At 34.8% G+C, this 15387-nt stretch overlaps 1 protein-coding gene across 1 annotated transcript; it reads left to right on the top strand.

Moving 5' to 3' along the window:
* Positions 1–71: 71 nt before the first annotated feature.
* Positions 72–7109, top strand: LOC143056886 (large ribosomal subunit protein bL20m-like). Its single transcript, XM_076230062.1, has 5 exons — positions 72–247; positions 3064–3174; positions 3537–3614; positions 6038–6103; positions 6982–7109. Exons 1-5 carry the CDS (start codon positions 131–133, stop codon positions 7093–7095), a joined length of 486 nt encoding a protein of 161 aa, XP_076086177.1. The 5' UTR covers positions 72–130; the 3' UTR covers positions 7096–7109.
* The last annotated feature ends 8278 nt before the right edge of the window (positions 7110–15387 follow it).

The raw sequence follows: 15387 nt of genomic DNA, 5'->3' as shown, positions 1-15387 counted from the left end.
CATGAGCCGGTTAAAAATTTATATGAGTACACGAAATATAGATTACAGGATGGAACCAGTGTTTGAGACTGGTTTACGAAATTATTATTAATTGAAAGATCCAGAACATAAATAATTCTGCAAGGACAAAATGGTTTTTCTATCAATATTTAGAAATGCAAGCACTATGTACACACGAAAAACAGTTGGGAGATGCCCAAAGCCAGACAAGTACTGGAAGAGAAGCATGTATTTCAGAATGATGTGGGTAAGTTATTTTTCAAGAGGTGTTAACAAAAAAGGGGGGTGCTTTACTTTAGTGTTTACCCGGTTTCCAACACCCCTCCAAATGAGGGACTGTTATAACTTATTCAGACAATGGGTCAGTTTACTGTTTCAGAAAGGAATGCAGAAAAACTTAGCTTTTTTAGCTGAAAATTCATTTATAATATATTTTAGACTTTTACCTTTATATTAGGCAGCAACCATTTGATTTTCTGGGGGGGGCTATGGTTTTTTTTTCTGTACAAACTTTTTATTTCGCCTGTGGCGAAAAACAATCTATTTTTTTCGCGACAAGTCGAAAACAATTTTTTTCTTTCAATTTTAGCATAACATATAGTGGCAGCTGAGGGTGAAACAAACAATTTTTTTTTCTCAGAATCAAAAACAAATTATTTTTTTCTCCAAAAACTGGAAACAAACTTTTTTTTCCAAAAAAAAACCATAGCCCCCCCCCCCCCCCCAGAAAATCAAATGGTTGCTGCCTTACCTATCCTGTATTTGCCACCTCTGTCAGATGAACCACTGGCACCATTGGCACTGTTGTCTTTTGTCAGTGTGAATTAAACTCTTTAAAATCCTATGAATTGTCACTATATACATACACGGTCACAATAACAACGTTGTACTAATAAAATCGGTTTGATAAAAACATATTGAACCAATACTTTGTACACTGTACATATCCCACCAGCACTTTATCTACACAGTTACAATTCTCATTTCTAATTATCACATATATTTCCCTATCATAGGTATTTCTGTTCAATATTATGACATTGATAAATGCTTTTGTGTAAGCTAAAGCATAGTCCAGCACTAATTTGGATCAACTTTTCTAAAAGAGGGATCCTCTTATTTTTATTAATTGAGAAGATATGAGTCCAAGAATATGAATCAGGGTCCTATTGCCCAAAAACATTTATCGCACCGCTGGTAAAATATCACGTTGTGATTGGTTTAACACCGTCACGTGGTGACCCCCTATGAGACCGTATGGGGTTAGTAGATTTCATAGGGGGTTCATGACGTGTTAATGGTGACGTCATCTATCGATGTTGTTGTGTTTCATTGTTTATTTTTCAACATAACCCAGCAGAAAAAGTCCAGCGTGCGATAAATTTGTTATACAGTTAGCTACTGACCCCCTACGGACCATAGAGGGTGAATAAAATCCATAGGGGATTCGACCTCCGGCCTCACCCCTATGAATTTTACTAACCCTCTATGGATCCGTACGGGGTCAGTAGCGAATCATATAACTTATAGTATGCACCCATTCTTGTATGCACCCACTCATGTTCGTGTCTTTCACATTTGCACCCTAAGTTCATGAAGTTAGTTCACACCCTATTTAGTGGTTTTAAGTGTATCGCTATAAATTTTTTTTTTCATTGTTTCAATGTTAATTGAAATTTTGACAACGTTTTTGAGAAAGTTAGGGAACAGAAACTAAGTTGAGCATGTACATTTTGTACCTGAAGGACGGAAGAAGATTCAACGGTACAGGCGGACAAGGGTAAAACTTTAAAATGCTCCATCTACTCTGGCGGTGGCAAAAGTCAGTCCAAAACAAGATTTACACATCAACAAACATTCAGACAACCTTTAATGTATTAAATATTGACAGTTTTAGATTTTCTTTCTTCAGATAAACAATCAATGTAGAAATAAATTTCCAACTGTGATTTCAAATCAAACCTCTACAGACATATTTAAGGATGCAATTTCTCATGAAGTCCTCCCTAAAACATCCTCTCACCTAAACTAAATGTGCCTACTGTTTTTTTATTTTAATATGAATGAAATTTAGACATTGTAAAGATTAAAAGTTACATAAAAATTGTAATTAACTTTGAAGCAAACTCACTCAGGCACTGGAAAGTAATCTTCAAATTGCTGTATGTTTTCTGTACCTAAAGAAGAAGATTTATATCCCGCACTATGATCAAGTATCAAAGGGTTTATGTATATACATCTTTTACCTGTTTTTTAGTCAGTCTGTCAGTCATTTTGTGTATGCAAGACCTCCATTATTATAGAATAATTAATTGAAGCATTCAAAATTGAGAAAAATATTCAACAAGTGACCAAAGAACACATTAATTCAAAATTGTTGTAGCGCATGAGTTAATTATCAGTGTTGTTTGGTCATGAGTTATATTTGGTTATATGGTCATAGATATACATTTTATGTTATGTAAGAGGAAGATTTTGTGGTTTAAATACTGTTTAGGGTCAAGGTCATAGGTTTTCAAAATGGTCTGGAATTTGTACAGGAAAGTGGTACTGTAAATTCAGAATTAATTGCATGTATTGCGTACATATATTATTGCGATTTTAACTTTTGTGATATTGAGAAAAATCCTGTTTAATTCATATATAAAATTTTAGAATGCGAGTTTGAATTATTGCGATTATAACCCTGTCGCAAATATATAAATTTGAGGAAGGTCATTGTCAAAGTTGCAAAAAATAAACAGAAACATGGGTTCTGTATGCTAAATAAAATACTACATTAGGGATTGCAACCATCCTTGATTATATGGTCGTATATAATAAGAGAAAGATCCCTATTACAATGTATTAGGTTCAGTCACTACATATCTGAATTTAATTCTTATCATTACAAATATAAATATGTTCAATTTTATTAATGACAATAACATGAATAATGTTCTTTTATCTTCTCAAAGATACAATGTATCATGTCATCAATATGACTAACTGATCTTAGTTTCAGTAAATTGTTACAGATGAAAACAGTTTTGTCACTTCAATGATTCTATTTTCTATTTTCAGAAATATTATGGTAGAAGACAGCACATATATTCAATTGGTGCTCCTATGGTACACAGAGCACTTCGTTATTCCACAAAGAGTACACAATTAAAGAAAAAATATATGCGAGAGGTAATTGATGTAAACACATATAAATAAGTGCTGAATGAGTTTTGTTCATTTGCAAAGACTATGTGAATTAAATGTATAGTTGCTAACGTTTACGTCATTTGGTCTCAGGTGGAAAGTTTCACATTGGAAATCAAACCGAATCTTCTTATTTTCATATAAACAATGTATATAGATACAAACGATGTGGTAAAATTTCTTGTTTTGTTTTCCATACTACAACAAGCAGTGAGTGTCATTTAAAAGCTTTTCATGTATTGTTGTCCTTTTAACTTAAGAATATATCATTATTATGAAAGACATTGATAATTTCTATGTAAATAATCATTTTTATTATTGTCATATTGATATAGTATTTTTTTTAGATGTGGACTCTGAGGTTAGGTGCAGCATGTAACCAGCATGGAATAGAAGAGGATGAGTTCCTATCATCACTTACAGAGGTATGTATGTATATGATAAACTTTCTTGGACAATCTACCTGAAAAAAGTTACCTTTCTGGTAAACTACAGTGTACTCTTTTTTCACAATTTTCAAATACATCTATCTGAAATAAAAGCATGAAAAGTTACCTTTCTGAAACATAGGTAGTATTTTGCCATTAGCAATAGTGGCTACAGCATAAGTAATTGTAAAGCCTTTTTGTCTTTCTTTCATATGTGTAGTGTTTTCAGTCAAGGGAACAAGTGAATTAAAAATCACTTGGTTTAAGTTAATTATGCCCAAAACTATCTACCTTAATTTTAAGTTAGAAATCACTAAAAGTAGTACGGTAGTACATTTATTGTACTAAAATAAGCGATTTAGAATTTTGTGACCTTATCTCAAAGATTCATAGTACATGTAGTATATTAGTGCTGTTACAGAATATAACAGAGATTAACATATAATATGTCTAAACTGAGCAAGTAAAATCCTCTATCATTAGTGTCACTTTATGTAAAAATCACATTTGTTTTAGTAGAAGATGATAACTTTCTGCTTAGAAATCACCTCTTCAAGAAATATTTTTCCAGCTGATCCCTACTACATGTATTTCTACCACCTGAGAATACTAAACTTTTTCCCCAAGACACTTCTTTTTTATGCCCTACCTACGATAGTAGAGGGGCATTATGTTTTCTGGTCTGTGCATCTGTCTGTGCATCTGTCTGTCCGTCCGTCCGTTCATCCCGCTTTAGGTTAAAGTTTTTGGTCAAGGTAGTTTTTGATGAAGCTGAAGTCCAATCAACTTGAAACTTAGTACACATGTTCCTTATGATATGATCTTTCTAATTTTGAAGCCAAATTTAGACTTTTGACCCCAAGTTCACAGTCCACTGAACATAGAAAATGAAAGTGGGAGTTTCAGGTTAAAGTTTTTGGTCAAGGTAGTTTTTGATGAAGTTAAAGTCCAGTCAACTTGAAACTTAGTACACATGTTCCCTATTGTATGATCTTTCTTATTTTCATTCCAAATAAGATCTTTTTTTACCCAATTTCACGGTCCATTGAACATGGAAAATGATAATGCGAGTGGGGCATCCATGTACTTTGGACACATTCTTGTTATTGCTTAATCTGAGACCAGAAATATTAAAGTTTTCAGGAAAAATACCAGTCTTGTCAGGAAAAATCTTATGATTTTAGGTACTGTAAATTGTCTAAATTTAGTTGAAAAAATTTGTATGAAATGCTACAGTTGATGAAAAAGAAGTACAACAATAGCACCCTGTGTGTCTTAATTCAAATATAAATGGATTGATTGTAAGGTCTACATGTTTGACTAACAGGTTTCATCTACCGTGACCTCCTTTTCATATATATAGATATAGAAAGATGTGGTATGAGTGCCAATGAGACAACTCTCCATTCAAGTCACAATTTATAAAAGTAAACCATTATAGGTCGAGGTTTAAGTATTCAACACGGAGCCTTGGCTCACACCTAACAGCAAGCTATAAAGGGTCCCAAAGAATTACTAGTGTAAAACCATTCAAACAGGAAAACCAACAGTCTAATCTATATAAAAAATGAGAAACACTTATGAACCACGTCAACAAATGACAACTACTGAACATCAGATTCCTGACTTAAGGCAGGTGCAAATATTTGCAGCGGGTTTAAACATTTTAATGGTACCAAACCCTTCATCCTTTATATCTGTAACAATAGTTTAACATCACAACATAGAAAGACACACTATAAGTCAATATATCTGCACGACAGTTTTCATCGTAATATATTAGCATTCTAACCTAGCTGCACTAAGATTGAAAGATATACACCACTTCTTACAATATGAATTAAATACTTATATAATTCTTAATTGAAAAGGTAAACGATGTTAATATAACATGAGCCTTCGTACCAGCGATTTAACTATGTACCGGTAATCTGTTTCATTTTAATGCAAGACATTATGAATGAAATATAGTATACAAATCTTGACGTAGATCTATACCTATCATTGCAAGAGGTTTCAATTAAGAAGTGAGAAACTTTGGATGCAATAGAATTCGAAAAACAAATATACTGTTCAATGTTACAGAAACACTAATGAATCACATCAACAAACGACAACTACTGAACATTAGATTTCTGACTTAGGACAGGTACTAACAATTGCAGCGGGATAAAATGGTACCAAACCTTCTCCCTTATCTGAAACAATAGTGTAACATCATAACATAGAAAGACACAGTTAAAAATATCAATTGGTATGACTTACCCTAACTCAATAAAAACATGTAGTAACACAAATGGACATACACTAAACAAATAAATTTGATCTATGATACAATGCAAATACAAATTTTAACTTGCTTTGACTGTATATACATATAACCTAAAATGTATTTCAATTTTTTGAAATTTTCTTTTCAGGCAAATATTCCATTAAACAGAAAAGTATTGACAGATTTAAGTATATATGAACCAAGATCATTTCAGGTGAGTTTTTAAATTGTTATCCAAGAGGCTGTCTGTTCACCTATCCAATGATTCAAAATATATATCAAGTTTGAATTCATGTCTTCATCTATTTATGCTATTTAATTTTGGAGCTTTGCTAGTATAGAATTGTCCTCATACAAATTTTCCTGGAACTTCTGTAGGTGACAAAAAATATAAGTTGACACCTTGTCTAAATCAACCTCTGAAAAAGGTATGTTGGATATACATCAATCAAACAGCAACCCAATGACACAAAAATCCAAATATCTTCTGTTCTTGCTTTGCTGAAAACTTACATTTTCATAGACAGTTTTTGTCAAATTTCCTATAGAACATTTAAACTCATTGTTCTACTGCAACTAGAAAAATTGGTAGCCAAAGAATCATGATTAATCCTTCATATGATATTGTGTCCAGCAGCTGATATTTTACAATATCAATATGCAGATAACCTGTTAGTTGATTTATCTGGCTGTATTTGCGTCTTTTGGGAGTGTTTTCAAACGTATTTGACGTCAAAAGCTGTGATATGCAATGTTATTAAGAGCTGAACAGAGTGATATAGACAGTGGGACGACTGATAATGGCCCTTATCACACACTCTCTTTTGCTTGACAAGAGAAATCCTTAAAATTGCAGATGCTCTCCACTCCAGAATCCACTCTGAAATCTTATTTTTGGGTATAAAAATGAAACTATATTCTAGAGTTGAATGCATGTTGAATATACAAAGGCAGTGATGGAATGATTTTCAAATTGGTCCAAATAGAAGACTGCCAAACATGAAATAACACATTTCCCTTCTCAATTTAATTTATAGTCATTATATTTGTATACACCCTAACAATGGAACAAATTTCCATTTATATTTTCAGAGCTTAGCCACATTTGCCAAACAGAGAAATGAACAAAGTGGATTATCAGATGCATTAAAACCAACATTTACAGGAATATTGACACATGGACATGATGGAGACAAGAAAAAATAAAATATCAAAATCAATTTGCCTTAGGCCAACTAAAATTAATTAGTAGATTTTCATCCAAATTTTTGAAAAAAATGGGGCGGGTGGGAGGATTTTATTTTTTAAATTTTATTTCATATGAAACCCTCGTCATGAGTTTTTCATACCGCGGGGTATATGCTAGTGGGAAACAAGCTTGTATAATGTATATACATGCTGTATAAGGAATCCTACACTATTTTTCAAACTCTTAAATAAAAATCCCTGATTGGCAACCACTGATATACATGCAATTGCCGCTTTAGAAACCTATTTATAGTAGACATCAAAAAGAAGAGAAATGCTCTCTTCAGTCTTCAGTTAGACTACTAGTATACCTACACCACATTTATTTTACTTTCTAAGCAATGGTTTGTAGTCGTCATAAAATCATCTAAATGTTTTGGTACAATTGTATGCAACACAAGTATTACGAGTACAGAATAAAATGTAAACTCAGTGTTGAAAGAAATTATGATGTAAAACATGAACTTAACCAAAAAATTAGTTGTGGCTTAATGACTAAATTGATGGTAGGGACAGTAACAGAGGGTGTTTACTGTTTGTCAACAAAAACAAAAGCCATGGGTGAATAGAAGGGCTTGTTATAATTAAAATGCGTGTTTGTCGACATTTTTTTTCTCAATATACGGTCATAATTCAAACAAGTTCGTGCTTGTGTCAATTTCTTTAATCCAGTCATGTTTTTTGTACCAATTTGTTCTACAATTCTTGCGCTTTGGATATCATTCACAGTCCAAATTTCCTGACACAAAGTCATTGTATAAATAAAGAAAAAAAACACGATTTTCCATTCACTTGTGACTACCGGTGACTTCCGCAATTTGCGTTCAAGGACAAGGCGTTTTACTCGTAACTCGAATATTTCATGCCCTTCTCGTTATCAATCTCTATTCTTTTTTTTTTTTTTTTAACTTTTTTTTAACTTTTGATTTTTTTATTTCCAACAATTACAACATATACATGACATACATACAATATAATACATATAAGATAAATACAATGTCATTTTTATAAATAAATTTTAATTGGAAATATTTTACATTTTCTATTGAAAAGATAATGAAATAAAAAATTAAAAAATTAAAAATTAAAAATAAATAAATAAATAAATAACGAAGGAAAACAAAACACAAAAAACAAAAACAAAACACAAAAGGATTATCCAGTTACATCCCTATCTATATTTTAAATATCAAATAATTATGTTGAACAAAAATTGAAAATTTACGAGACATATTTCTTTCGTAACAGCCATCAACACTGATCAAGTACATAACACGACAATAATATTTTCTTAAAAAAAAGATTATAATTAAGTAGTCATAATTTATTGTAACAACAACAAAAAAGACATTAGCTGGTATTCAATAACAGTTTTTCAAAAACATTCCATACATTGTCAAAATCAATCTCTATTCTTGGTAGATGATGTTGTCATCATAGAGCAGCAGAATATTTCGACTTAATCATTTTCAATGGGATTACTCGGGCGAAGAAATACAAAAAAGAAATTTTAAACAGAAATTATCGATGGTTCCTGGTAACGGACATGACCAAAATCCGGAAATTGTATTTTTGTTAAATAAAAAAAATCGGGGCGGGACGATTTCAGAGGGGCGGGCGGGGATGAAAATCTAGCAACTAATTTTAATTGGCCTTATTAAATAATAATATTACAGAGTACTTTTAGGAGCAGGTCAGAAATGCATTTTTTACTTGCCATCAGAAAAAGTTTTTTTTGTCTTATAGAGAGAAGCAGATGGGGTATCATTGCCCCTGAGACCAAGTGCCCAGGAAATTAGCAAGTATAGGTCACTGTGCTGTCTTCGACAATGAACAAAACCCATAATGCACAGGAAGCTTTAAAGGCCTAGAAATAACAAACATAAAAAATATCAAACAAAAAATTAATGGCCTGGTTATGTACAATACAATTAATGAAAGACAAATATGATATACATCAGGAAATAATAAACACTGAGTTACCCACTCTGGACTTGGACAGGCACATACAGAATGGGGCAGTTTAACTAATAGATTTTCACATTCAGTTGTTTTTCTCCAATAAATCAAGTTAACACTGATCAGTGATTAAGACAATCTCTTAAATTCACAAAAATTCTGAAATGAGGCTTTTCTTTAGAGTCATCATAATTTTATTGTGACTTACATGTCTTGATGGTTTCTATCTTTGATAATGTTTATTTCAGTTTTAGAAATAGTTCTTTCATTCCATACTCTATGGTCGTTTTAACATGGGTCGACATTTTATTTGTCAATATCTTAATACGGAGGGTTAGTGTGGTGGTAAATGTTGACAAGTTATAGAAAATGAACTGTTTCACGACAAAACAATTGAACAAATATATAAAACTGTGGGTTCATTATTATTGGTTGGATACCAATTTTTTTGGATTTCTTAGTTACAGTGAAAACACAAATTTGAATGTTCAATGAATTGCAAATTTGCTTCGATAAAATGCAGACTTTTGGAAATATACAAAATCCAATATCCAAAAAAATTGCATGTTTTCCTCCATCCACAAAAATTGGTACCCACAAAAATGAATGAATCCACAGTACTTTAAGAATGATTTTATTTAATTTTATAATGAGCAACACCAAAACAAATGTCTATTTTGGTTTCCGGCGTTGTTTAAAAGATCTTAAAACACATCTGGCATTGCATTTTAATTATGTGCAGCCCATGTTTTATCGGAATTGTTGAATGATGACCAAAGACAAGGTTATCTGTTGCTTATTCAGGCAATGATGACTATAGAGGGATGTAGCTGTTGATCAATCACGCAATAATGACTATAGAGGGGAGTAGCTGTTGCTCATTCAGGCAGATGACTATAGAGGGATGTAGCTGTTGCTCATTCAGGCAATGATGACTATAGAGGGATGTAGCTGTTGCTCATTCAGGCAATGATGACTATAGAGGGATGTAGCTGTTGATCAATCACGCAATGATGACTATAGAGAGGTGTAGCTGTTGCTCATTCAGGCAATGATGACTATAGAGGGATGTAGCTGTTGCTCATTCAGGCAATGATGACTATAGAGGGTGTAGCTGTTGCTCATTCAGGCAATGATGACTATAGAGGGGTGTAGCTGTTGCTCATTCAGGCAATGACGACTATAGAGGGATGTAACTGTTGCTTATTCAGGCAATGATGACTATAGAGGGGTGTAGCTGTTGGTCATTCAGGCAATGATGACTATAGAGGGGGATAGCTGTTGCTCATTCAGGCAATGATGACTATAGAGGGGTGTAGCTGTTGCTCATTCAGGCAATGACGACTATAGAGGGATGTAGCTGTTGCTTATTCAGGCAATAATGACTATAGAGGGGTGTAGCTGTTGGTCATTCAGGCAATGATGACTATAGAGGGGTGTAGCTATTGCTCATTCAGGCAATGACGACTATAGAGGGATGTAGCTGTTGCTCATTCAGGCAATGATGACTATAGAGGGGTGTAGCTATTGCTCATTCAGGCAATGATGACTAAAGAGAGGTGTAGCTGTTGCTCATTCAGGCAATGATGACTATAGAGAGGTGTAGCTGTTGCTCATTCAGGCAATGATGACTATAGAGGGGTGTAGCTGTTGCTCATTCAGGCAATGATGACTAAAGAGGGATGTAGCTGTTGCTCATTCAGGCAATGATGACTATAGACAGGTGTAGCTGTTGCTCATTCAGGCAATGATGACTATAGAGGGGTGTAGTTGTTGCTCATTCAGGCAATGATGACTAAAGAGGGGTGTAGCTGTTGCTCATTCAGGCAATGATGACTATAGAGGAGTGTAGCTGTTGCTCATTCAGACAATGATGACTATAGAGGGGGATAGCTGTTGCTCATTCAGGCAATGATGACTATAGAGGGATGTAGCTGTTGCTCATTCAGGCAATGACGACTATAGAGGGATGTAGCTGTTGCTTATTCAGGCAATGATGACTAGAGGGGTGTAGCTGTTGCTCATTCAGGCAATGACGACTATAGAGGGATGTAGCTGTTGCTTATTCAGGCAATGATGACTATAGAGGGATGTAGCTGTTGCTCATTCAGGCAATGATGACTATAGAGGGGTGTAGCTGTTGCTCATTCAGGCAATGATGACTATAGAGGGGTGTAGCTGTTGATCAATCAGGCAATGATGACTAAGGACAAGGTTATATGTTGCTCATTCAGGCAATGATGACTATAGAGGGATGTAGCTGTTGCTCATTCAGGCATTGACGACTATAGAGGGATGTAGCTGTTGCTTATTCAGGCAATGATGACTATAGAGGGGTGTAGCTGTTGCTCATTCAGGCAATGACGACTATAGAGGTGTTTAGCTGTTGCTCATTCAGGCAATGATGACTTTAGAGGGATGTAGCTGTTGCTCATTCAGGCAATGATGACTATAGAGGGGTGTAGCTGTTGCTCATTCAGGCAATGATGACTATAGAGGGGTGTAGCTGTTGCTCATTCAGGCAATGATGACTAAAGAGGGGTGTAGCTGTTGCTCATTCAGGCAATGACGACTATAGAGGGGTTAGCTGTTGCTTATTCAGACAATGATGACTATAGAGGGATGTAGCTGTTGATCATTCAGGCAATGATGACTATAGAGGGGTGTAGCTGTTGGTCAATCAGGCAATGATGACTATAGAGGGGTTAGCTGTTGCTTATTCAGACAATGATGACTATAGAGGGATGTAGCTGTTGGTCAATCAGACAATGATGACTATAGAGGGATGTAGCTGTTGCTCATTCAGGCAATGATGACTATAGAGGGGTGTAGCTGTTGCTCATTCAGGCAATGATGACTAAAGAGGGGAGTAGCTGTTGCTCATTCAGGCAATGATGACTAAAGAGGGGAGTAGCTGTTGGGCACCCAAGCAATGGTGATTATATGCAGGTTTAGCTCCTTCTCATTTAGGCAATAACAAGCTCAGTGTTTAGTTGTTTATTCAGGCATTGATGACTATAGACTTTTGCTCATTTAGGCAATGACTATAGACGGGTTAAGATGTTGTTTACTTAGGCAATGATGACTATAGACGGGTTAAGCTTGTCGCATTCAGCTGGCAATCATGACTTTAGACGGATTAAGAAGTTTACTAACTTAGGCAATGATGACTATATAGGGGTCACTCAAGCCATATTGATTAAAGACAGGTTTAATTACTGCTCATTTGGTCAATAACAGACTCGGGATTTAGCTGTTGCTTATTCAGGCAATACTGACTGTAAAGGGGTTTAGCTGTTATTTTCTCGCGTAATGAAGACTACGTGCGGGTTTAGTTATTTCTCTTTGGGCTATTCCAAGCTCGGGATTTAGCTGTTGCCCATTTAGGCAGTGATGATTATAGAGGGGTTTATTTGTTGCTTATGCAGGCAATGATGACTAAAGACGGATTTAGCTGTTGCGCACTCAAGCAATGGTGGTTATATGCAGGTTTAGCTGTATCTCATTTGGGCAATTACAAGCTCGGGATTTAGTCGTTGTTTATTCAGGCAATGGTGAATATAGAGGGGTTTAGCTGTTGCGCATTCAGGCAATGAAAACTATAGACGATTAAAGAAAGGTTTAGTTACTGCTCATTTTGTCAATAACAGGCTCTGGGTTACCTTTTGCTAATTCAGGCAATTGTAACTGTAGACTTAGTTGGCTGTTTCTCAATCAGATACTGATGACTATAGTCGTGTTAAGATGTTACTCACTTAGACAAGCATGACTATAGTCGTGTTAAGATGTTACTCACTCGGACAAGCATGACTATAGTCGTGTTAAGATGTTACTCACTTAGACAAGCATGACTATAGTCATGTTAAGATGTTACTCACTCGGACAAGCATGACTATAGTCGTGTTAAGATGTTTCTCACTTAGACAAGCATAACTATAGACCGTGTTAGATGTTACACACTCAGACAAGCATGACTATAGTCGTGTTAAGATGTTACTCACTCGGACAAGCATGACTATAGTCGTGTTAAGATGTTACACACTCAGACAAGCATGACTATAGTCGTGTTAAGATGTTACTCACTCGGACAAGCATGACTATAGTCGTGTTAAGATGTTACTCACTCGGACAAGCATGACTATAGTCCTGTTAAGATGTTACTCACTCGGACAAGCATGACTATAGTCGTGTTACAAGTTATTCACATAGACAAGCATGACTATAGTCCTGTTAAGATGTTACTCACTCGGACAAGCATGACTATAGTCGTGTTAACATGTTATTCACATAGACAAGCATGACTATAGTCGTGTTAAGATGTTTCTCACTTAGACAAGCATAACTATAGACGGTGTTAGATGTTACACACTCAGACAAGCATGACTATAGTCGTGTTAAGATGTTACTCACTCGGACAAGCTTGACTATAGTCGTGTTAAGATGTTACTCACTCGGACAAGCATGACTATAGTCGTGTTAAGATGTAATTGACATAGACAAGCATGCCTATAGTCGTGTTAAAATGTTTCTCATTTAGACAAGCATAACTATAGACCGTGTTAGATGTTACACACTCAGACAAGCATGACTATAGTCGTGTTAAGATGTTACTCACTCGGACAAGCATGACTATAGTCGTGTTAAGATGTTACTCACTCGGACAAGCATGACTATAGTCGTGTTAAGATGTCACTCACTTAGACAATCATAACTATAGTCGTGTTAAGATGTTACTCACATAGACAAGCATGACGATGACTATAGTCGTGTTAAGATGTTTCTCACTCAGACAAGCATAACTATAGACGGTGTTAAGATGTTACTCAGACAAGCATGACTATAGACGGTGTTAGATGTTATTACTCAGACAAGCATGACTATAAACGGTGTTAGATGTTACACACTCAGACAAGCATGACTATAGACGGTGTTAAATGTTACACACTTAGACAAGCATGACTATAGTCGTGTTAAGATGTAACACACATAGACAAGCATGACTATAGACGGTGTTAGATGTTACACACTTAGACAAGCATGACTATAGTCGTGTTAAGATGTTACTCACTCGGACAAGCATGACTATAGTCATGTTAAGATGTTACTCACTCAGACAAGCATGACTATAGACGGTGTTAGATGCTACACACTCAGACAAGCATGACTATAGACGGTGTTAGATGTTATTACTCAGACAAGCATGACTATAAACGGTGTTAAATGTTACACACTCAGACAAGCATGACTATAGACGGTGTTAAATGTTACACACTTAGACAAGCATGACTGTAGTCGTGTTAAGATGTTACACACTTAGACAAGCATGACTATAGACGGTGTTAGATGTTACACACTTAGACAAGCATGACTATAGTCGTGTTAAGATGTTACTCACTCGGACAAACATGACTATAGACGGTGTTAGATGTTATATACTCACTCAGACAAGCATGACTATAGGTGTTAGATGTTTCACACTTAGACAAGCATTACTATAGTCGTGTTTAGATGTTACTCACTCGGACAAACATGACTATAGACGGTGTTAGATGATACTCACTCAGACAAGCATGACTATAGACGGTGATAGATGTTACACATTCAGACATTGATAGGTCTAAACGAGTTAAGCTGGTACTCACTTCAGCAATGCTGACTATAGATGGGTTATTCTGTTTATCACTCAGGCACTGAATTCTTTGTACATTCTCATCTGTTACTCAGTTTAAAAGGACAATGTATGGGTTTAACTACACAGACATTGCTAGCTATCTATAGACGTGTTTCTGAGGTGTAACTCACTCAGGCAATAGTGGATTAAAACCGGCAATTTAAGCTTTTTATTTTATATGAATTCTGGTTTGGTGCTCACAGACATGTTATGAGTTCAAATTCTGTTTCGAGCAAACACGTGTTTTGCAAACTGAAATTGATGTTTTAAGATCTTCAAAATCTTTATCAATATGTTTTTTCTAGTAAACTTCTTCTTTTTCCACTTTTTAACGTTTCCTAAAACAAAATCATTGTAGAAATTATATCATTTAGAAATCTTAAAAAAGTTTAACGACAGTCAAGAAAATTATAAGTAACTATATCATCATATGTTTAATTTGTTCTGGTTGCATTGTATATCATTTCAAAGTCCTACCAAAGGCAACTGTTTTAATGTTGTTACTGGTTTCCAGTCTTTTGTCCTCATGTAACATATTTTGTGTCTGAGTGTAAATAAAGAATTGAATTGAATTTTAAACCTTGCTTTGCATAATAATTAGTTACTTAGTAATGAACGCG

The sequence above is a fragment of the Mytilus galloprovincialis genome, chromosome 13 (assembly GCF_965363235.1).
Source record: "Mytilus galloprovincialis chromosome 13, xbMytGall1.hap1.1, whole genome shotgun sequence".
NCBI classification, from domain to species: domain Eukaryota; kingdom Metazoa; phylum Mollusca; class Bivalvia; order Mytilida; family Mytilidae; genus Mytilus; species Mytilus galloprovincialis.
This window is presented reverse-complemented; position numbering and strand designations above follow the sequence as displayed.